Genomic DNA, 23,292 nt, shown 5'->3' on the forward strand with positions numbered 1-23,292 from the left:
TCTAAATACTCCCACTCCTCCTGGGAGAAAGAGACAGCGATGTCCTCAAACGTCACCCGCACCTGAAACACAAACCAGAAACACTCAGAGACACGAGGAGGGGCTCAGCGTGCATTAGATCTCAGCTGGATTTATTCTCCTCACGTTTTATCATGGAGGAGGGGACACCAGGACCCCAATATCCCATGATCTCTCAGACTTGTTTCCTGTGAGCACCTTGAATTTAATCTCTCTTAAGTATTTATGTATGGCAGAAAATGACACTGAACAAACAACCAATTGCAAGGTTTTTCTCAATTCTACTTCTAAATTTTTATTTGTTAAATGTTTTCATAAGCGGTATTAACATATTACTATCATTATAAACTGTATATGGTGCAACTGGCATATACAGGAAGCAAAGTATCTAAAATACAATTGGCAAGCAAGTTTATATAAGAATATTTCAGTGCTATACTCACATTAAGCAAACACACCTCAGTCAAAGTACAGCTTTGCTTAACTACTTCTCCTTTCTTTTGCTTTTATAGGTTTCCTAATATGCATTGCAAGCTAAAAATTTTATTGCTCTTAATCAGTTCTATATTGCTCCATATCTACATTCCAAGTCACATTTTCCATATCCTCTCAACCGTCAACACGGCCCAGTTTCTGTTCCCCTTTATCTAACCCTTGTACGCACGTCCCCTGTCTTCACAGATTTATTTATGGTCGTACTCAAAGGCGTAGTCCCACATTCTTTCCTGTTATTCATTTTGCCTGAATTGCTGAAACAGTAAGATCTTTGTGCAACTTGTGCAGATCTTTGTGCAGCTTGTGCATTTTATCCAATGGGTTCATACCAAGGTTTCTGACCCAAGGTTTTTCTACCATCAGCATATTCACAACCTCTAGTTTTAGTTTCCGCTCTGGACCTCAGGGTCTGCAGGTCTAACTGTGAAAAGATTCTCTAATACTGGAGACACATAAGAACATAAGAAATGCTTATCTGTGGTCAGACCCCAAGTCAGTTAAGCCCAGCATCCCCTTTCCAACAGTGGTCAGTTCAGGTCAAAAGTACCCGGCCAGATTGCAAAGTCAAGGCCAGTCCTTCTTGATCACAACCAGGGATAAGCAGTGCCTTAGCCATTAACATGCCTAATTTGTTTATGGATTTTTCCTCCAGGAACTTGTCTAAACCCTTTTGAAACCCAGCTGCTTTCTCCACATCCTCTGGCAGTGAACTCCAGAGTTCAACTGCACACTGAGAAGTAGATTTTGAAAGCGCCGCTCAATGCAAAAAAAAAAAAAAAAAATGGCCCCACATGCTCGTACGTGGGCCCGTGCCCAAGCAACGCAAATTGTTGAGACGCCAGAAAGTATACGCGTCCATACTTGTAGGCGTGTTAAGAATAAGGAGGCAGAATAGGGGTGGGGAATGGGTCAGTGTTACAAGGGTCTGTGGACCCTTCCCCCTTAGGCAGACCAACGTAACCCAGCATTCCTCTCTTCATCCAGCTTGTCTCCAGTCTTGGTTACTCGCCTGTTCTTGTCCTTGCCTTCCTGCTCCGCCTATCTGTCCCTCGTCTCTTCCCTCAGACAGACACCGGTTTTTGACTCCAGCTTGGACCTCGGATACAACTGACCACTGCCTGTCTCTGGCCATTGCCTGGACCCCCCCCCCCCCGAAACATCTGACTGCCACCTGCCTATAACCCAGCTTTCTATGGACCTCCACCCCTACCATCAGCAGAGACCTCCCACCTAAATCCTGCTGGCCCCAGCACCCAAAGGCTCAACCTGAGGGGAACATGGGCTGGTATAGGTGAAAGTCCTGAAGGATCTCTGCTTTGCCTGGGTCCACCTGTCGATAGTGGGAACCTGCAGGACTCCTCTACCTACAGGTAGAGCCAATCTTGCCTCAGCCCAAGGGTCCACCTATACAAAAGGTTGCCGAGACCATGGACCAACAAGGGGCCTTGGAAAACGTAGCTGCTCTCATGAACCAGCTCTCCACTCTTCTGGACGCAGTGACCATTCCCAATGGTGCCACCTTTACCAGCACTAGTGCCACTGCCGCCCGCAGCATCTAGTCGGCCAGTTCTGCAGCTGCCAGCTCCACCCCATCAGGGACCCCAAGCGGTGATGAGCTTTTCTGAAACAGTGCTATATGCACTTCCAATTGCAGACTCCCTTATTCCCCGACGATCAGGCTGAAACCACATATATTCTCTTCCTGCTTGATGGAACAGCACTGGCATGGGTGCCTCCCCTCTGGGAGTGAGGGGACCCCCTTTTGCTAGACTTACAACAGTTCATGGAGCAGTTCTCTACTGTCTTCAAAAAGCCAGGTCATGCTGCAGCGATGGCCTCCGATCTGTTCCACCTCCGGCAAGGAAGGTGAACTCTAGCTGGGTATGTAGCATCCGAACTGAACTGGTGCAAGAATAGTCTACTCTGTATGTGGCATCCGAACTGAACTGGTGCAAGAATAGTCTACTCGCCATATTCTTGGCAAGCCTCTCCAGGAAGATTAAAGATGAGCTCGCCATCCGAGATCTTCCCACCTCGTTAGAGGCCCTCATCGCCCTGAACAGCAAAATAGATTGCCGCTTGCAACAAAGGGCTCAAAAGACCTGTCTTGCCTGAAGGTATGTCCTGTTGGCTCCTTGAGTCCAACATGCGCTCACACCCTCTACTTCTCTGCTTCCCGATTAGCCAGTGCCCACATGGCCCCAGAAGAGAGGCTCCATCGCAGACATTAGGGTTTCTGTCTGTACTGCACTGCCCGAGGCCTTCTCTTGGCCCAATGCCCACAGAGATTCGGGAAAATCCAACACCTAGAGTCCTTTGGGGAGATGACCCTAGGTCTTAACATCCCAGCTCCCAACTACTTCTATTGGTCACCTTGGAACTTAGTTCCACTCGGTTCACCACCCAGGCTTTTGTGAATTCTGGCTCTAAAGGAAAGTTCATCTTAAAGGAACAAGTTGATGAACTTCAGATTCCCATGGTCCAGATGATTTCTCCTTTGGTGATCTCTTCTGTCTACAGAGACCCACTGCCGGGCTAGGTCACCATGATCATAGCTTTACACATCAGCCTCCTGCACATTGAGACAATCAGCCTTCTCATGATCTCCAGAGCCATCCAACCTATCATCTTGGGCCTGCCATGGCTCTAGCTGCACCAACCACACTTAGGAGTGGATTTTAAAAGCCATGCGCGCGTAAATCCTTCCGGATTTACGCGCGCTGGGCACTCACGCGCCGGCGCACCTATTTTGCATAGGCCGCCGGCTCACGCAGAGCCCCGGGAGGCTTTGTAAAAGGGGCGGGGAGGGGGCATGTCGGGGGCGTGCCGTGGCGTTTCAGGGGCGGGCCTGGGGCGTGGCGCCGGCCCGGGGGCATAGTCGAGGCCTCCGGACCAGCCCCCGGGACCGGAACACGGAGCGGGGCTGCCAGCCGCTGTGCGCAAAGTTACACCTGCTTTCAGCAGGCGAAACTTTGCCGACAAAGGTAGGGGGGGGGTTAGATAGGGCCAGGGGGGTGGATTAGGTAGGGGAAGGGAGGGGAAGGTGGGGGGAGGGCGAAGGAAAGTTCCCTCCGAGGCCGCTCCGAAATCGGAGCGGCCTCGGAGGGAACGGAAGCAGGCTGCGCGGCTCGGCGCGCGCAGGCTGCCGATTTTGTGCAGCCTTGCGCGCGCCGACCCCGGATTTTAAAAGATACGCACGGCAACGCGCGTATCTTTTAAAATCTAGCTTACTTTTGTTCGCGCAGGATGCGCGAACAAAAGTACGCGCGCACGTATTTTTTTAAGATCTACCCCTTAGATTGGTCTGCGTTAAAATTTTCTCAATTGGGCCATGGCTGTACAGAATCCTGCTTGGTGCCGGTATAACCTCTTTGTCTACTGATCGTGGCATCCTTATTCCCAGGACTTCCTCCTCAATATGTGGATTACAAGGATGCCTTCTCTAAAAAGAGTGCTGAAGTTTTGTCTCAACACACGTACGACTGCGGGACTGAAATCATTCTAGCGGTCATGCCGCTACATGGACAGGTGTACCCCCTGTCTCTCCCAGAAACCCAGGTCATGCCTACATTCAGGAGCATCTAGAATGGGGATTTATGCACCCTTTATCTTCTCCAGGAGAGGCTGGGTTCTTCTTTGTCACGAAGAAAGGTGGATTACTCAGACCGTGGATAGATTACCGCGGCCTGGATGCCATCACCAAGAAGGACAGTTATCCAATACCTAGAGGGTCCGAGATATTCACAAAGTTGGATCTCAGAGGTCCTTACAACCTCATCCATATCAAGTCCGTTGATGAATGAAAAATGACATTTAACATTCACGATGGACATTATGAGCATTTGTCATGCCATTTGGACTTTGCAATGCCCCAGCAGTTTTCCAGAAAATGATCAGAGATCTTTCATGATCTCCTATATACTTGTGTGGTTGTATACTTGGATGAAATGTTGATCTTTCCTCAAACCTTGAGTTCCCACCGAAGAGATGCTCGCATCATCTTGCAATGCCTGCGAGAGAATAATCTCTACGCCAAACTGGAAAAATGTCTCTTTGAGCAAGAGGAGCTCCCCTTCCTTGGGTACATAGTCTCACGAGATGGATTCCAGATGGATCCTGCCAAGATAAAATGGACTGTCCTCACCCGATGGGTCCTCGTGCTTTGCATAGGTTCCTGGGGTTTGCCAACTATTACCGTCAGTTTATTACAAATTGCTCCTCTGTGGCAGCCCTACTTATTGCCCTTACCCATTCGGGCGCCAACACCAAAGATTGGCCATCTGAGGCTATTGATGCCTTCCAGCAGTTAAAGAAAGCCTTCGCTGACAGATTTACATGACCCTTAATCTTAGAGGAAGATGCCTCTACCCTGGGGGTAGGGACTGTCCTCAGCCACCATACTCCAGGAGGGGTAACCCGCCCACGTTCCTTCTTTCCTAAGAAGTACTCCCCAGCTGAACACAATTACAGGATTGGAGATCAAAGCTTCCAGCTGTCAAACTAACTCTCGAGGAATGGTGGCACCTGCTTGATGGAGCTCAGCATCGTACTACAATATATACGGAGAACAAGAACATTGGACACCTACATCAAGCTCGGCAGCTTAATTTCACGATGGTCCCATTGGTCTTTGTCCTTCTCTCACTGTGACTTTGAATTACGGTGTCGCCCTGTGATTAGAAACCAACAGATACCTTATTATTGCCCTTCTAGTGTGTGGTTAGCTCTGTTTTAAAATAGGAAACCAACATATATACATAGTCCAACCCTCATGGAACTGGGGATTGCTTGTGGCTGTCTTTTCCCAGAAGATGTCCTCACCCGTGGGGGTCTCTCGGTGTCCAGAAATGCTGTTGGCCTGCTGGATGTTGCAGCACTTGTGCATCAGTTGCTGTTGGCCTTGGCGCTAGTGCTGTGAGGCTGTAGCGCAGCTTGTGGTTACCGCAGTGGTACCAAGCTGTTATTGCAGTAACGTTACTGCAGAGGTACCAGGCTGGCTGTGTGAGAGGCCTTCAGCAAGTGTCTCTTAGTTGCTTAAAAATTTTCCCCGCTCAAGCATCGGAAGCCTTGCCCGGACATCATAACTAGCGCTGTTCATGCAAGATACTGGAACTTTTCCAATTCTGCAGCTTTTACGCATACAGGTTTGCCGATGCTTCTGATGTTCAGGACTTGACACAGTTCACATAATAAAATCACAAATTCAACACTTTGAAAGACCAACAGATTTATTTTAACAATCTTTACAGTTTATGTTCATCTCAATAGTTCAGCCTGTGATTATTACTAATCCACCATCTGCTCAAAGGAAATTTGTCTTCAGTTCTTCCCTTATTGCACAGAGTGAGAAGTAGAAGGATGAAGGAAAATAGAAATAAAAGTAGCAAACAAAAATCTTCATATTAACTTAGTAAATGACAGTAGAAAAAACCCCCAAGTGGTCCATCCAGTCTGCCCAGCAAGCTCTTTTTTTTATTGATTCTTTTATTTTATTATATAATCTCTTCCTTTGTTCGACTGGATACAATGAATAAGTTAGTTAAGCAAATCATATCAAGGCCTAGACTGCTATAACCATTTAAACAGCTTTAATGTGCCTGAGCAGTCTTAATGTAAGGATAGTTCATATCGTTTCCCTCTCCTTGTTTTTATATTTTGTTAACTGCACTTAAAAATGAAATAAGTGTACCATGTTATGGATCAACGTATCTCACCATGACAATGCTGTGGCCCGGATAGCAAATCTCATCCAACACACAGCTGCTATGTTTCAAGAACCTCTCTGCCTCAGGGGAAGCAGCTTTACGCCTCCCTCTTTGCTCCATTAGGCATTTAAAGATAAGCATTCGGCTTGCAGCAGAAAGCAGGGTTTCGGCTTAAAGTCAGCAGAATTCAAAGAAAGGAAAGGGAAGATAAGATAAGCCAATCACCCTTTAAAAGTGAATTACGGACTTCTATAAAAGTAAGGAATGTGTAATTAAGCATTAGGCCTTTAATTATTCTAACTTACAGATTCTGACTCAGTGCTTCTACTTGCCAGAATGATTGTCAAAGCTTAAAGATGGAGCCCAGTCTCGGCCGTTCCAGTTTGTACTTCAGCATTTCTTGAAACTTCATGTTGAAGCTCTTAGGTATTTTTGGAGACCGATAATAGGCGTGTAAAAGGCTGATCAGCGACGAAGACCTAAGGTCAGTCAGAATGAGCCAGTGTCCATGAGCCCAGTGTGTGGGCGAGGGAGAGCTGCCGCTGCGCTTGAGAACAAGGAACCAGAAGCTCTGCTAATGGCAGATAGCACTAGGATATAACCCTAGGCACTAGGGTGAAAGCAGACGTTTCTCAGACTGAGGGAAAAAGGAAGTGTCTTATTTATGGCTTAGTTGTCTGGAAAATTTCAAGAGGATGGACTACGTTTGACGGAAGGGCCAAAAAATGGTCAGAGTGTACTACGCTAATGGATAAAAATAACTTTCTAAGAAAAGGCTTGGCCAGTGCTCAGAGAGGGCTGACGCACAGCTTCTGAGTTGCTTGCTGCATCCATCCCCATACTCTGAGTACTTACGAACATTTCAAGCAAGTTTCAATATATTGATCTATATGCGGTCTTCAGTACTGGTCACAGAGGGGATAAGCACATAGCAGCTACAATATATAGTATCAGCTCGATTTTAAAAAAGGTTGCTTAGATGCGGGTATATGGGCCGCGCGTTAGCAACGCGGCTTTTTAAAAGCCGCAAAATATGCACATACGTACCTGTGCGCGTGTGAGGAAGTAAGGGGGTGTGAAAAGGGCGAGTCACGGCTGGGCACGGGGCCGAGACTTATGCGCCTAACTCCAAATTTAAAAGTGAAACCCACAGCGTAAGTACGCCAGCCGTCCACGTAACTTTACCGCTGCTCCTCCTGGGCGGCGTGTTTGTAGACCTCAGGTTTTAGGGCTTATACAGACAGGATGGGGGGGTCTGGGTCAACTGGGCAGGGTGTAGGAAGAAGAACCAGAGGGGTCTGAAAGACCTCGCTATAAACTGGTCAAACTGGTGGATTAATTGGAAGACTGGGAACGTGCCTCGCCTGAACATATTTTAAAATTCACTGACGGAGACACAAAAACAGACAACAATCCTACTGAAGACACACACACACACACTCGGAGCATACTTACGCATGATTGGTGCATTTTAAGACATATGTGCATAAGTGCATGCACGATTACAGATTCTAGCCTATCCACACTCGCTCGCCAATGTACGTAGGGACGGGCGCATGTGCGCACGTTTTAAAATTGACCTCCATCTGTATAATTTGTTTTTGAACGATCCAAACCACCTTCGGCTCTTGAAATGTTCTGTCTTGGGACACACTGATTCTTATACATTACGTGATGGATAGGGAATTTTCCTACATCGTAACAATGGCAGAAAAAGGCCAAATGGTCATCCAGTCTGGCCAGCAAGTTTCTTATGGTTGTGACTTCTGCTCTGTGCAGGTTACCCCAAGCCTTATGTTAAGGATAGAAATATTTACAATCAAAACCAAGCAACTGTCAAACCCATCCCAGAATTACTGCTGGCAACACTGTTAGAGGATGAGCAGTCTTCTTGATAATGCAGCTCTGAGACTGCATGTTCCACAGCGTCATTTGAGATCGGCGGACAAAGGTCTTTTATCAATTCCCACAATAAAATCAGCACATCTCAGCCCGATCCGAGAAAGAGCACTATCCATCGCAGGCTCAAAGATGTGGAACTCTTTACCAACTCAATTAAGGACACAGCAAGAAAAAAGCAAATTTAAAGCAGAACTTAAAACATGTTTATTCAATGCAGCATACGGTGAAAATTAAGTGCAGGCCGCTTTTTTATTAATTCGCAAGCAAGGCTGCAATGTATATAGTTTTATTGTTTTTACTATATAGTTCTTATTGGTCTTATAGTTTTTATTCACATTTTATATTTTAACAGCTATGAGTTTGTAATTTCTTTCTTTTAGAATTTAACTGTTTTATCTTTTATGATTGCATTGTAATTTCCTCCCTGTCCCTGATGATCCAGTAATTCTTGAAGGGATATGGAAATGCAGTGATGAAGTTAACCACTATCTTTTCATGGTAGAGAGTTTTATGAATGAGGGATAGGATTTTACGCTGAGCTCTGTATTTCACGGGCAACCAGTGAAGATCTTTCAATCTTGGGGTGATATTGGTCACATCTTCTGGTTCCTGTCAGATGTCGAGCTGCTGAGTTCTGGAGCAGTCGGAGTGATCCAGTAACGTTTGCTGGAAGGCCTAAAAACATTGAATTCCAGGAGTCTAATTTAGATGGAACGAGAGCCTGCAAGACTGTTCGAAAATCTTTTGGGAATAAAAGAGGTTTCAGTCTTTTAAGGACGTTCAGATTTCAGTGAGATGCAGATCTAAAATTTCATTTTGGATTACTGCTTTTGGTTTCAGGCTGATTTGAGTACAAATTTCATTGTGGGCGGTTTTATTTGTCTTTATATTGAATTGTTATTTTTGGGAAAGAGTGCTTGCTCTTTGCAAATAACGTGCACTATTTTCTGAAATGAATAAAAACAAAACGTTCGGGGAGATTTTGAGGCCATTTTTTATGCAAGAAAGTACCACAATAAACCTTCCCAGAACTAATTCATCACTACCCAAAAATGTATCTTTATTAATGTTATTGTAACCGTTTTTAGCTGGCACTTGTTAGAATGTACGATACCCACCTATATATACATTATTTGTGCCTATTTGTGAACCGTTGCGATGGTGCATAACTTAGCGACGGTATAGAAAAGTTTTTAAATAAATAAAAATGCATTTCAGATTTAATACGTTTTTAAAAAAAGGCCATTTTTGCTTCGGATTACCGTTCCTTTTTAAATGAATGCGCATCTTTCTCCTGAGATTTGGCACGGACGTTCTCCAGCGAGGCCCTCAGGAATTCGGACTTGGCGCGAGAGAAATGTACTCTGCTTCCTCCCCCATCACCAACATCGCTGCAGACTTCTCTCAGATGTCACTGCTCACCTTTCCCCCATGTGGATCTTCCGGTGCTTTCTGTCTGAAGCTCTTATCAGGCTCAGGTTTCTCTCAGGGGGAGGCAGCGTCTCCACCTGTATTTCTTTTGTGAAAATAATTGACAAGAATCAACCTCATTCCCAAGCCAGGCTATAGTGGGAATAATCTCAAAGATGATCTTTGTACTTGCAATGTGCCAAAGAGCGTTTCCTTCTGGAGTTCATAGGATGCAATATATAAAAGCGACACACCAGGGAGCTCCAATACATCTGGGACTCTTTCTGTATCTTTCTGCCACATATTTCTAAGTATTAAGGCATTTTTCTCTCGCCGTACATTCCACAGAATACTCATGTTACACTGACGTTATCATCAGCATTGCCATCTCATGGTTTTATCCTTTACCACAAATGTCCAGTTCTCTTGCAGATAACTTTTTAAATCGGTGGGAATGGGACCGTCGCAAAGTCTTCATTCTCTACAACTCTGTTAAGGTTCTGATCCCAGTTCTTTTCTGGCAGTGATGTTATGGTGTGTACATGGGCTCCAGTGGATAAGCCATGCCACACTGTTGTGCTTCTCTGTATACAGGCCTTCTGACCTCAGCACGTCACATCCAGTAATGAGATTGGAACCATTTTTTTTTTTAATCGAATCTGTATTTTTCTGTTTTTCTTTGTTCTCTATGCGAGATGCGAACCATCTTATCCATCGTCCTCTGACCTGTGCTGCAATTATCGATCACCCTAGCCATGCCTGTGTCATGTGAGAGTTCTGAAGTAACTCTTGCATTTCCCACTGTATTTGTGCTTTTGGTTGTTTTTCCTTGTTTGCTGGTCTGATTCTTTAAAAAGTTCTTTTCCCCTTGTTTTGCAAATTCTGGGTTTTTTTCCTCTTGTATTCTGGTAGATTCTCATTTACTCTTTCTCTTCATGTGAACACTTGTCCAAGTTTAAGAATGTAGAATAACTCTGGCCATGCACTTTTATGCACTTTGCATTTGCATCTGTTGCTGCTATTAAGCATGGCTTGAGGCCTATGATAATAGCTCCGTATGTGTAGTCTATTTGCATAAAACCCATTCTGCACTTGAGATGTACAGTGTCAGCGTGCACTGGTTCTTATAGATTGCCTTTTGGGCATAGAAGAGATGTTTTATTCTTACATCCAACTTATTAAGATCTTTTGGGGATCATTCAATTATTTTAAAACTGTATGAGTGCACATGGCTTACAGACTGATTGATGGCATGGATTTTATTCCATGTTGTTAAAGCCCTTTTCAATATCAGTTTCATTCAACTCTAGTTTTCTTTATGGACCTTTTCTCTCAGTGATTTGAGATGGATTATTGCAACTTCCTCTACTCCCAGACATTTATATACAACTTCCTGCTCAATTTCCTTCATATTAAAGTCTTCAATTAGAAATATATTTTCAGTCTTGCTTAGTTTTTCATTAAGGAAGGTCACCGTAGTGACCTTTCTTCTATGGAACATCACCTTTCTCTCCTGTGTGGTTTCTTTGATGTAACGTTAAGAGATATCTGCGAGAGAAACTTTTGTTGCATTCAGTACATGGAAAGGGTCTCTCACCTGTGTGGGTTTTCTGGTGTTTTATTAGTGAATCCTTGCGAGAAAAACTTTTGATGCATTCCGTGCATGGAAAGGGTTTCTCTCCTGTGTGTGTTCTTTGATGCAATTTGAGATCATTGTTCCGAGAGAAGCCTTTTCCACATTCTGTGCATGGAAAGGGTCTCCCACCCACATGAATTGTTTGGTGTGTTACTAGGTAACCTTTGCATATAAATCTTTTCCCACATTTTTCACACTGAAAGGGTCTCTCTCCTGTGTGGGTTCTTTGATGTCGTATTAGAGCTGGCTTCCATCTGAACCTTTTATCACATTCAGTGCAGGAAAATGGTTTCTCTCCTGTGTGTGTTGTTTGATGAACCTGTAGTCCCTTTCTTTGACGGAAACGTTTCCCACATTGAGCACATGGGAAGGGTTTATCTTCTGTACCCTTTGTTTGTTCATTTTTGTGTTTTATATAGTGCCATATTAAATCGTCTTTCTTTTGGAAACTTTTCCCACATTTAATGCAAGGAAAAGGTGTTTTGTGTATTCCTTGATGAGATGTCAAATGTGATTTCTTATCAAAGCATCTTCCGCAGGTGTCACACACAAAGCATTTCTTCTCTCTACCATCTCTCTGGTAGAGATTAGAAGTCATTTGATTAGTGTTAGTTTTTTGGAAGGATATCTCTGCTCCCAAGGGTCTAGGGTGCTCAGAGAGGTTTGTGAACTCTCTGTTTCTTCCCACGCACACAGTAGCTCCTGCAGGATCTCTCTGTTTCTTTAGTGATACCTGCTGAATAATCCTTGTGCTTCTTCTCTTAGTCCCCTGGGAAACATTCTCACAGCCATTTCTTGTGAGTCCCTGTTCTACAAGATGTTCTTCTCGATTCTCCTTCCTCTTTCCTTCTTGTCTGATCTCACCACCTGATGGATATAAAAAATATATATTTATTTATTTTTATTTAGAAAGTCTTCTATACCGATATTAGTGAGGACATCATATCAGTTTACAGCGAACTTATAGAGTGGAAATTACAATGAACAGGGAAATGGGAGGGGATACAAGTAACTAGAGAAAAGCGAGGAAATGAGAGAGAACAATCGCAACGGGCAACTTGAGGACATAATAGCAACAAATGGAGGAGCGATTATAGTTATAAAACGGCTACGTACAATATAAGACAGCTATGTACAGTATATAATATAAAGTGTCTATGTACAGTATAGAATAGAATCCGGTGTAACTGTGGGACTGAGAAGCAAGGGGGGCTGTTAAGGGTTTTGGGGGAAGGCTTGTTTGAAAAGCCAAGTCTTTAATAAGGATCTAAATTTCGCAGTGCATGATTCTAGCCTAAGGTTGGTCGGTAGAGAGTTCCAATGCGTGGGGCCAGCAATGGAGAGGGCCCGATTTCTCGTGGATGTGAGGTGTGCCTTCTTGTTGGAGGTTCTAGTGGGTCGGTTGGAGCATGAGAGGCAGAGAGGGTCGTCAAGCCAGTTGGAGTTGTGTGAGTAAATAGCTATATGTATAGTGGTGAGGGTTTTATAGAGGATACGGGATGGGACAGGGAGCCAATGAAGGTCTTTCAGGACGGGAGTGATATGGTCGTATTTGCATGTATTGTTGATAGTTCTGGCTACTGCATTCTGCAGCAATTGGAGGGGTTTTATGGCAGAGTGGGGTAGGCCAAGGAGGAGGGAGTTGCAATAGTCCATTTTAGATGGGAGGGAGCATGTATTAGTGATCATTTAAATATTTCCGGGATTCTGAGCCTTTCACTTCTGATCTGAAGTTGTTGCACAGTCAGTCAGCCGCACATCTCTGACCAATCATTAGTGATCATAGAAGGCTACCAAAGACTAGGAGTCAGGCTGTTAGAGGTCAGGGGTCACACTGGCCACAGGCCAGAAACACAGAACATGCTGACAGATAAAAACCAAATGGACCATCCAAGCTGCCCATCCACACCTACTGCTCAGCTTTATAATCCCTTCCTCTCCCTCAGAGATCCCCTTTGTCCCACGTTTTCTAGATTTCTTCATATTGTCTCTGACTCCAACACCTTCAGGGGGAGGTTATTCCTTGCCTCCACCACCCTTTTCCTTAGATTACTTCGGCATATTGCCTCTTTCTCATTCTACAGCTTCCTTTCCATTGAAGGAAGCCTGCCTCCTATATATTATTACCTTAGAGGTATTTAAATATCTCTACCATATCTTCCTTATTCCACCTTTCCTCTGGCGTATACATGTTTAGACCTTTAAGGCTGTCCCTAAATGCTTTATAATGAAGACTACTGACCATTTCAGTAGCTGCCCTCTGAACTGGGCACCATAAACTTAGCGTTAATGTTCCATTCAATCACTGCCCCAGTTAATAAACTCCCTGGGGATAAGAGTGATCCTTCGGCTGTGTCGCTCAAGGAAATGTCTACAAGAGAACCTGTCCAAGATCTGATCCCTGAGGCTAGCAACGTGTTCAGGATACTGAGTCCACCGCCCAGCTGCAGAGCCAGAGAAGCCTCCTGGGCCTATAATCCCAGAGGCCACCGATCTCGAGGATATTCTATCCAAGTTATACAGTGTGTCCACCAGGAAGGCGACTGCTGACTCCCAACGGGCAATTTCCTGGCTGTGGAGGGGGTTCTGGATCCAACGCAGGGCTGCACGTGGCACGTAACCAACTCAGATTGAAGCCGGGATCAGCACAGCTCCTGTGGAGAAGGCTCCCTTCAGCACAGCTCCTATTCTCCTGTCCTGCAGATCCTCTAAGGATGGGGATCCTGCAAGCTATTGCCGAGAATGAGGCCTCCATCTTCGGGACCCTCAACAGGCTCTCCCTTCTCTTCTGCAGGTAGGGGATGCAAGTCCTCCTTTCAGACCGCCCAATGGTGAGGCCCATCCTTTCAGACCGCCCAGTGGTGAGGCCCATCCTGCCAGCACCATTTGCTTTGGGGCAGAGGTCCCCAAACCTGTCCTGGAAGACCCCCCGAGCCAGCCATGGTTTCAGGATATCCACGATGAATATGCATGAGATAAAATTGACATGCTATGGAGGCAAATGAATCTCATGCATATTCATCGTGCATATCCTGAAAACACAACTGGCGGGAGGGGTCCCCCAGGACAGGTTCGGGACCCTCCGCTTTAGGGGATTTATGTAAGGGAAAAGCCCTTGACTGCTTTGTCATTTCTTGCAAGACAGGGTCCCCTTCTCCTTCTGAGGGTGCATCTGCTTTGCTGTTTCGTAATCTTTCGCACTTCCTGCCTTCCCCCTGCAATCAGGGCGGTGAGCTCCTCCTTGTGGAAGATCCTGATCTCTGAAGCACTGTCCTCCGTCAGTGGCGCCTGCTCCTTCAGTGGTGAGGATAGGAAAAAGCGAAAAAGAAAAATTCAGATAACGCAATCCTTACCCAGGGAGATGAGGGTCTCATAATTCTCCTTCATCACCTCCCTGTAGAGCTCCTTCTGCCCTTCATCTAAATACCCCCACTCCTCCTGGGAGAAAGAGACAGCGATGTCCTCAAACGTCACCCGCACCTGAAACACAAACCAGAAACACTCAGAGACACGAGGAGGGGCTCAGCGTGCATCAGATCTCAGCTGGATTTATCCTCCTCACGTTTTATCATGGAGGAGGGGACTCCAGGACCCCAATATCCCATGATCTGTCAGACTTGTTTCTTGTGTGCACCTCTAGTTCTAGTTCCCTCTCTGGACCCCAGGGTGGAGACACATAAGAACATAAGAAATGCTTATCTGGGGTCAGACCCCAAGTCTGTCAAGCCCAGCATCCCCTTTCCAACAGTGGTCAGTTCAGGTCAAAAGTACCCAGCCAGTTCGCAAAGTCAAGGCCCAGTCCTTCTTGATCACGACCAGGGAAAAGCGGTGCCTTTCCCAAGTTAACATGGCTAATTCGTTTATGGATTTTTCCTCCAGGAACTTGTCTAAACCCTTTTGAAACCCAGCTACCCTAGCTGCTTTCTCCACATCCTCTGGCAGTGAACTCCAGAGTTCAACTGCACACTGAGAAGTAGATTTTGAAAGCGCCGCTCAATGCAAAAAAAAAAAAAAAAATGGCCCCACATGCTCGTACGTGGGCCCGTGCCCAAGCAACGCAAATTGTTGAGACGCCAGAAAGTATACGCGTCCATACTTGTAGGTGTGTTAAGAATAAGGAGGCAGAATAGGGGTGGGGAATGGGTCAGTGTTACAAGGGTCTGTGGACCCTTCCCCCTTAGGCAGACCAACGTAACCCAGCATTCCTCTCTTCATCCAGCTTGTCTCCAGTCTTGGTTACTCGCCTGTTCTTGTCCTTGCCTTCCTGCTCCGCCTATCTGTCCCTCGTCTCTTCCCTCAGACAGACACCGGTTTTTGACTCCAGCTTGGACCTCGGATACAACTGACCACTGCCTGTCTCTGGCCATTGCCTGGACCCCCCCCCCCCCCCCCCCCCCCGAAACATCTGACTGCCACCTGCCTATAACCCAGCTTTCTATGGACCTCCACCCCTACCATCAGCAGAGACCTCCCACCTAAATCCTGCTGGCCCCAGCACCCAAAGGCTCAACCTGAGGGGAACATGGGCTGGTATAGGTGAAAGTCCTGAAGGATCTCTGCTTTGCCTGGGTCCACCTGTCGATAGTGGGAACCTGCAGGACTCCTCTACCTACAGGTAGAGCCAATCTTGCCTCAGCCCAAGGGTCCACCTATACAAAAGGTTGCCGAGACCATGGACCAACAAGGGGCCTTGGAAAACGTAGCTGCTCTCATGAACCAGCTCTCCACTCTTCTGGACGCAGTGACCATTCCCAATGGTGCCACCTTTACCAGCACTAGTGCCACTGCCGCCCGCAGCATCTAGTCGGCCAGTTCTGCAGCTGCCAGCTCCACCCCATCAGGGACCCCAAGCGGTGATGAGCTTTTCTGAAACAGTGCTATATGCACTTCCAATTGCAGACTCCCTTATTCCCCGACGATCAGGCTGAAACCACATATATTCTCTTCCTGCTTGATGGAACAGCACTGGCATGGGTGCCTCCCCTCTGGAGTGAGGGGACCCCCTTTTGCTAGACTTACAACAGTTCATGGAGCAGTTCTCTACTGTCTTCAAAAGCCAGGTCATGCTGCAGCGATGGCCTCCGATCTGTTCCACCTCCGGCAAGGAAGGTGAACTCTAGCTGGGTATGTAGCATCCGAACTGAACTGGTGCAAGAATAGTCTACTCTGTATGTGGCATCCGAACTGAACTGGTGCAAGAATAGTCTACTCGCCATATTCTTGGCAAGCCTCTCCAGGAAGATTAAAGATGAGCTCGCCATCCGAGATCTTCCCACCTCGTTAGAGGCCCTCATCGCCCTGAACAGCAAAATAGATTGCCGCTTGCAACAAAGGGCTCAAAAGACCTGTCTTGCCTGAAGGTATGTCCTGTTGGCTCCTTGAGTCCAACATGCGCTCACACCCTCTACTTCTCTGCTTCCCGATTAGCCAGTGCCCACATGGCCCCAGAAGAGAGGCTCCATCGCAGACATTAGGGTTTCTGTCTGTACTGCACTGCCCGAGGCCTTCTCTTGGCCCAATGCCCACAGAGATTCGGGAAAATCCAACACCTAGAGTCCTTTGGGGAGATGACCCTAGGTCTTAACATCCCAGCTCCCAACTACTTCTATTGGTCACCTTGGAACTTAGTTCCACTCGGTTCACCACCCAGGCTTTTGTGAATTCTGGCTCTAAAGGAAAGTTCATCTTAAAGGAACAAGTTGATGAACTTCAGATTCCCATGGTCCAGATGATTTCTCCTTTGGTGATCTCTTCTGTCTACAGAGACCCACTACCGGGCTAGGTCACCATGATCATAGCTTTACACATCAGCCTTCTGCACATTGAGACAATCAGCCTTCTCATGATCTCCAGAGCCATCCATCCTATCATCTTGGGCCTGCCATGGCTCCAGCTGCACCAACCACACTTAGGAGTGGATTTTAAAAGCCATGCGCGCGTAAATCCTTCCGGATTTACGCGCGCTGGGCACTCACGCGCCGGCGCACCTATTTTGCATAGGCCGCCGGCTCACGCAGAGCGCCGGGAGGCTTTGTAAAAGGGGCGGGGAGGGGGCATGTCGGGGGCGTGCCGTGGCGTTTCAGGGGCGGGCCTGGGGGCGTGGCGCCGGCCCGGGGGCATAGTCGAGGCCTCCGGACCAGCCCCCCGGGACCGGAACACGGAGCGGGGCTGCCAGCCGGCATGCGCAAAGTTACGCCTGCTTTCAGCAGGCGAAACTTTGCCGACAAAGGTAGGGGGGGGGTTTAAATAAGGCCAGGGGGGTGGATTAGGTAGGGGAAGGGAGGGGAAGGTGGGGGGAGGGCGAAGGAAAGTTCCCTCCGAGGCCGCTCCGAAATCGGAGCGGCCTCGGAGGGAACGGAAGCAGGCTGCGCGGCTCGGCGCGCGCAGGCTGCCGATTTTGTGCAGCCTTGCGCGCGCCGACCCCGGATTTTAAAAGATACGCACGGCAACGCGCGTATCTTTTAAAATCTAGCTTACTTTTGTTCGCGCAGGTTGCGCGAACAAAAGTACGCGCGCACGTATTTTTTTAAGATCTACCCCTTAGATTGGTCTGCGTTAAAATTTTCTCAATTGGGCCATGGCTGTACAGAATCCTGCTTGGTGCCGGTAGAACCTATTTGTCTACTGATCGTGGCATCCTTATTCCCAGGACTTCCTCCTCAATATGTGGATTACAAGGATGCCTTCTCTAAAAAGAGTGCTGAAGTTTTGTCTCAACACACGTACGACTGCGGGACTGAAATCATTCTAGCGGTCATGCCGCTACATGGACAGGTGTACCCCCTGTCTCTCCCAGAAACCCAGGTCATGCCTACATTCAGGAGCATCTAGAATGGGGATTTATGCACCCTTTATCTTCTCCAGGAGAGGCTGGGTTCTTCTTTGTCACGAACAAAGGTGGATTACTCAGACCGTGGATAGATTACCGCGGCCTGGATGCCATCACCAAGAAGGACAGTTATCCAATACCTAGAGGGTCCGAGATATTCACAAAGTTGGATCTCAGAGGTCCTTACAACCTCATCCATATCAAGTCCGGTAATGAATGAAAAATGACATTTAACACTCACGATGGACATTATGAGCATTTGTCATGCCATTTGGACTTTGCAATGCCCCAGCAGTTTTCCAGAAAATGATCAGAGATCTTTCATGATCTCCTATATACTTGTGTGGTTGTATACTTGGATGAAATGTTGATCTTTCCTCAAACCTTGAGTTCCCACCGAAGAGATGCTCGCATCATCTTGCAATGCCTGCGAGAGAATAATCTCTACGCCAAACTGGAAAAATGTCTCTTTGAGCAAGAGGAGCTCCCCTTCCTTGGGTACATAGTCTCACGAGATGGATTCCAGATGGATCCTGCCAAGATAAAATGGACTGTCCTCACCCGATGGGTCCTCGTGCTTTGCATAGGTTCCTGGGGTTTGCCAACTATTACCATCAGTTTATTACAAATTGCTCCTCTGTGGCAGCCCTACTTATTGCCCTTACCCATTCGGGCGCCAACACCAAAGATTGGCCATCTGAGGCTATTGATGCCTTCCAGCAGTTAAAGAAAGCCTTCGCTGACAGATTTACATGACCCTTAATCTTAGAGGAAGATGCCTCTACCCTGGGGGTAGGGACTGTCCTCAGCCACCATACTCCAGGAGGGGTAACCCGCCCACGTTCCTTCTTTCCTAAGAAGTACTCCCCAGCTGAACACAATTACAGGATTGGAGATCAAAGCTTCCAGCTGTCAAACTAACTCTCGAGGAATGGTGGCACCTGCTTGATGGAGCTCAGCATCGTACTACAATATATACGGAGAACAAGAACATTGGACACCTACATCAAGCTCGGCAGCTTAATTTCACGATGGTCCCATTGGTCTTTGTCCTTCTCTCACTGTGACTTTGAATTACGGTGTCGCCCTGTGATTAGAAACCAACAGGCAGACGCACTCTCCTGCTCCTTCCAGACTGAGGATGTTCCAGAACCTCCCAGGCACATCATGAATCCCCGCTAAGATACTTCCGGCCACTGCAGTACCCGACCCTCCAGGGAAGATGGTCGTACCGGCCAGATTGCATGAGGTGGGTGTTAAAACTGGCCCAGGACTCCTGTGTTGCTTCAATGGCACTACTGGCACTGTAGGCATTTCCTTCTCTCCAGAACACTTAGAATCTCAATTTATACCCCAGGTCACCTGCCCAAAGTCAGAAGGAGTAAAGCAGGCCACGCGAGAGTTTGAGAAGCAGCTTGTTCTTATTAAGGTGGAGTTGCAGAAATCCACTGCTTATTTCTTATGCTCTTAAGCTTGCCAGAGAGGCAAAAACTGCTAATAAAATATATTTAAGATGCCTGGAATGCCCTTCCGGAGGAAGTGGTTAAGACCAGAACTGTGAAGGACTTCAAAGGGGCATGGGATAAACACTGTGGATCCATCAAGTCTAGAGGACGTGAATGAAGAGCGGGTGGCTCACGGGAATGACGGCTACTGCCTGGAGATAATACCCTTATTCAATAAACATACACACGGTTAATGCGACTCCAACATTGCTCTAAGCTTCAACGGCAAGAGGAAGTGTGGAAAAAAAGGATTTGCATTCACAAAAAGCGGGGAGTAGCTTGCTTGTTACGGCGGTTACTACCCCAAACTAAATAAGCCAGATACTTCACTTTCAATGCATATCCAGCATAGCTCTCTGCTTCAACGGCAGGAAAGAAAGTCTGATACTTCACGCAAATCCAACATAGCTCTCGGCTTCAACAGCAGGGGAGCAAGACTGATACTTCACTTTCAACGCACATCCAGCATAGCTCTCTGCTTCAACGGCAGGGGGAACGTAGAAAGGTGGATCTATATACAGACAATAACCAACGAGGACTGAGTTACATAGTCTGGGTAAACAAAGGCATGGATGTAGCTTGCTTACTGCGGCGGTTACTACCCCTAACTATGGTAGATATTCACTTGGATGCAGTTCCAACACTGCTCTCTACATTAATGGTGAGGGTGGAAGGGAAATAGAACCAAAAGGTTACTAAGAACCAAGAGAAACAGATAAGTATGAGAAAAAAAAGTGCAGAGCTTGCTGGGCAGACTGGATGGGCCGTTTGGTCTTCTTCTGCTGTCATTTCTATGTTTCTATCTATGTCTCAAAGCCTGTGAGGGTGACAACCGGGCCACGAGGTAACAAGAGGGAGGTAAAAGGGATACTCTGGGAGGACAAGCAATATGATTTGCCCTTTCACATCGACAGAGCCGTCTTTACAGGGGGGGGGGGGGGGCAAATAGGGGTGACTGCCTTGGGCCCTGTAGTTTGGGGACCCTACGTCACCCTGCTAGCCCCATCCCTAACATTATAATTTCAGCACTGCAGGGCCCCCTCTGCGATTGATTCACCCTCTTAAGGTCAGTCCTGCACATTGATATCATTTATACCCTGCATTCACAGCGTCCCGCTGCATTCCTTCCTTCCCCCTCGCCTGTACTCTCTGTGTCCTCATATTTAATGCCCTACAGCCTTACTGTTCAGACTTCTGGCTCTTGCCTGCAGACATTTTAAGGTGGGCCTTGTGTTCATGCTTTTATTTCTGTAGGTACTCACACGTAGCAGAAGGCTCAGGCAGTGGAGAGTCCTTCACATCTGGATGCTGTTTATTTACATCCAACAGTCTTAACCGTGGACCTTCTCTAATTTCCCTGTTTTGCAAATATCCTTCTGAGGGGCTGTCACTTTACCCCTCTGCTCTAGTTTAAATGCTGCTCTGTCTCCTGGTTAAATGTTTAGTACCGGTGGCCTGGTTTTGCCGGTCAATGGCACCAATGCCAGACTTATCCAGCTGAATCCAGGCACGGCCCCTAGTGTGGGGGGATGGGAGCAGTCCCAGGCTGCGTCCCCTGCCCCCCTCCTGCCAGTCTCCTACCTGCTGAGCAGAAAGCCCTGCAGCCATTCTCCTGCCCCTTCTCCAGAGCAGGATTTCCAGCCCCGGCTCCCTCCCTGCACCGTCCCTGGGGTGGGGGATGGGATCAGTCCCAGGCTGCATCCCCTGCCCCCCTCCTGCCAGTCTCCTACCTGCTGAGCAGAAAGCCCTGCAGCCATTCTCCTGCCCCTTCTCCAGAGCAGGATTTCCAGCCCCGGCTCCCTCCCTGCACGCTCCCTGGGGTGGGGGATGGGATCAGTCCCAGGCTGCATCCCCTGCCCCCCTCCTACCTGCTGAGCAGAAAGCCCTGCAGCCATTCTCCTGCCCCTTCTCCAGAGCAGGATTTCCAGCCCTGGCTCCCTCCCTGCACGGTCCCTGGGGTGGGGGCAGGTTTGAGTTTTGCTTGGTGTCCAAGATCAACTTCTCAATCAATGTCCTCAGCTTCTCCTTTAATGGCTGAAGGTAGAGGAGGAAACAGGAAGGAAGGAGGATGAGCGCAAAGCACTGAGAAATGCAAGTAAGAGGAAAGGGAAGGGGAGGCTGGGAATTGTGGGAAGTGTAGTCCCAGGGCCTCATACTGTGAAAAATGCATGTTTCTGTGGCTGGCTTTTGAGACAGATGTATACGTCTGTGGGACAGATCCTCTTCCTGCCCTACAGCTGTAAAGACAGAACATTTCTGCTTAAAAATGAGAGAGACAACGGATGTGGTTAAAAGCACTCTATGTAATTGTCACAGTGCACTCTGGGAGCTGTAGTCCTTCCTAGGAGGGATTACTGTATGTGACTGTTACAGGGCACTCTGGGAGCTGTGATCCTTCCTAGGAGGGATTACTGTATGTGACTGTTACAGGGCACTCTGGGAGGTGTAGTCCTTCCTAGGAGGGATTACTGTATGTGACTGTTACAGGGCACTCTGGGATCTGTAGTCCTTCCTAGGAGGGATTAGTGTATGTGACTGTTACAGGGCACTCTGGGAGCTGTGGTCCTTCCTAGGAGGGGTTACTGTATGTGACTGTTACAGGGCACTCTGGGAGCTGTGGTCCTTCCTAGGAGGGATTACTGTATGTGACTCTTACAGGGCACTCTGGGAGCTGTAGTCCTTCCTAGGAGGGATTACTGTATGTGACTGTTACAGGGCACTCTGGGAGGTGTAGTATCTTCCTAGGAGGGGTTACTGTATGTGACTGTCACAGGGCACTCTGGGAGCTGTAGTATCTTCCTAGGAGGGATTACTGTATGGGACAGTTACAGTGCACTCTGGGAGCTGTAGTCCTTCCTAGGAGGGATTACTGTATGTGACTGTTACAGGGCACTCTGGGAGCTGTAGTATCTTCCTAGGAGGGATTACTGTATGGGACAGTTACAGTGCACTCTGGGAGGTGTAGTCCTTCCTAGGAGGGATTAATGTGTGGGAGTGAGGGCTGAGAGCTGCTCCTAAGCTCTGCTTTTCTCTAACTCCCTAAATTTCAGGAGTGAGTTTTTCTGCCCTACCTTTCTTCTTCTCTTATCAGAGGAAGAAACTCTTTTTTTCTTTTTCATTTGGTTTTAGGTGTTTTTCTTTGCTCTTGAGAGAAGCTGCTGCTGTTTCTGCGTCATTCACCCAAGATTACGGCTTTTTTTCTTCGTACTCAGTTTTTTTCTTCCTAAACATCGCACCTGGGGGTACAGAAGGAACTCCAGCTCTCCCTCTCCCTCCCCTGCTTTTTCTTTTAGAAGAGGTGAAATTGTTTCAGATTTTCTTTTTGGCATTTCCACGGTTCTTCCTTCTCCCTGGTTTTGTTTCAGAATTTGGAGCAGGCATTGTTTTTGTGCAGAGTTTGGTGCTTTCATAGAAACATAGAAATGACAGCAGAAAAGGACCAAATGGTCCATCCAGTCGGCCCCGTAAGCTTAGGGTAGTATCTGCTGTGCCTTCATTTGCTGCTGTTTGAACCCCGTTCCCCATGCTTATCAGTTTCCCCCATTAGCCCTCCTTGATTTCTGTTTCATCCAGTTCCCTGTTATGCTTTGCTGTTGAAGCAGGGAGCAATGCTTGAGTTGCATCAAAGGAACAGTCTTGTTGGTTAAGGGTAGTAACCGCCGCATCAGCAAGTTACCCCCGTACCTGGTTCCCCAGACAGTAAAAGTCGAGGCCCTCAGTTGCTGAACGAATCCTAATTTGGTAAGAGGGTCATCTTAGATCCCAAAGCATTCCCAGGTCCCCACAATATAT

General features: G+C 47.3%; 2 protein-coding genes across 3 annotated transcripts in view; one reads left to right on the forward strand and one right to left on the reverse strand.

The window, feature by feature from the left end:
• Nucleotides 1-23,292, forward strand: part of LOC115083510 (zinc finger protein 189-like) — a 537,273-nt gene that overhangs the window by 219,546 nt on the left and 294,435 nt on the right. The window lies entirely within an intron of this gene.
• Nucleotides 21-14,573, reverse strand: LOC115083523 (gastrula zinc finger protein xLCGF3.1-like). 2 transcript variants are annotated; one of them, XR_003854349.1, is made up of 3 exons: nt 14,520-14,573; nt 6,524-12,033; nt 21-62 (listed from the first exon to the last, which is right to left on the reverse strand). XR_003854349.1 is itself a non-coding variant. In XM_029587403.1 (2 exons), exons 1-2 carry the CDS (start codon nt 14,551-14,553, stop codon nt 11,021-11,023), a joined length of 1,047 nt encoding a protein of 348 aa, XP_029443263.1. In that variant the 5' UTR covers nt 14,554-14,573; the 3' UTR covers nt 5,725-11,020. The 2 variants fall into 2 exon arrangements, 1 of the variants encoding a protein (XP_029443263.1); XM_029587403.1 differs by lacking the exon at nt 21-62 and having other exon boundaries at nt 5,725-12,033.

The sequence above is a fragment of the Rhinatrema bivittatum genome, chromosome 2 (genome assembly GCF_901001135.1).
Source record: "Rhinatrema bivittatum chromosome 2, aRhiBiv1.1, whole genome shotgun sequence".
Lineage (NCBI taxonomy): Eukaryota > Metazoa > Chordata > Amphibia > Gymnophiona > Rhinatrematidae > Rhinatrema > Rhinatrema bivittatum.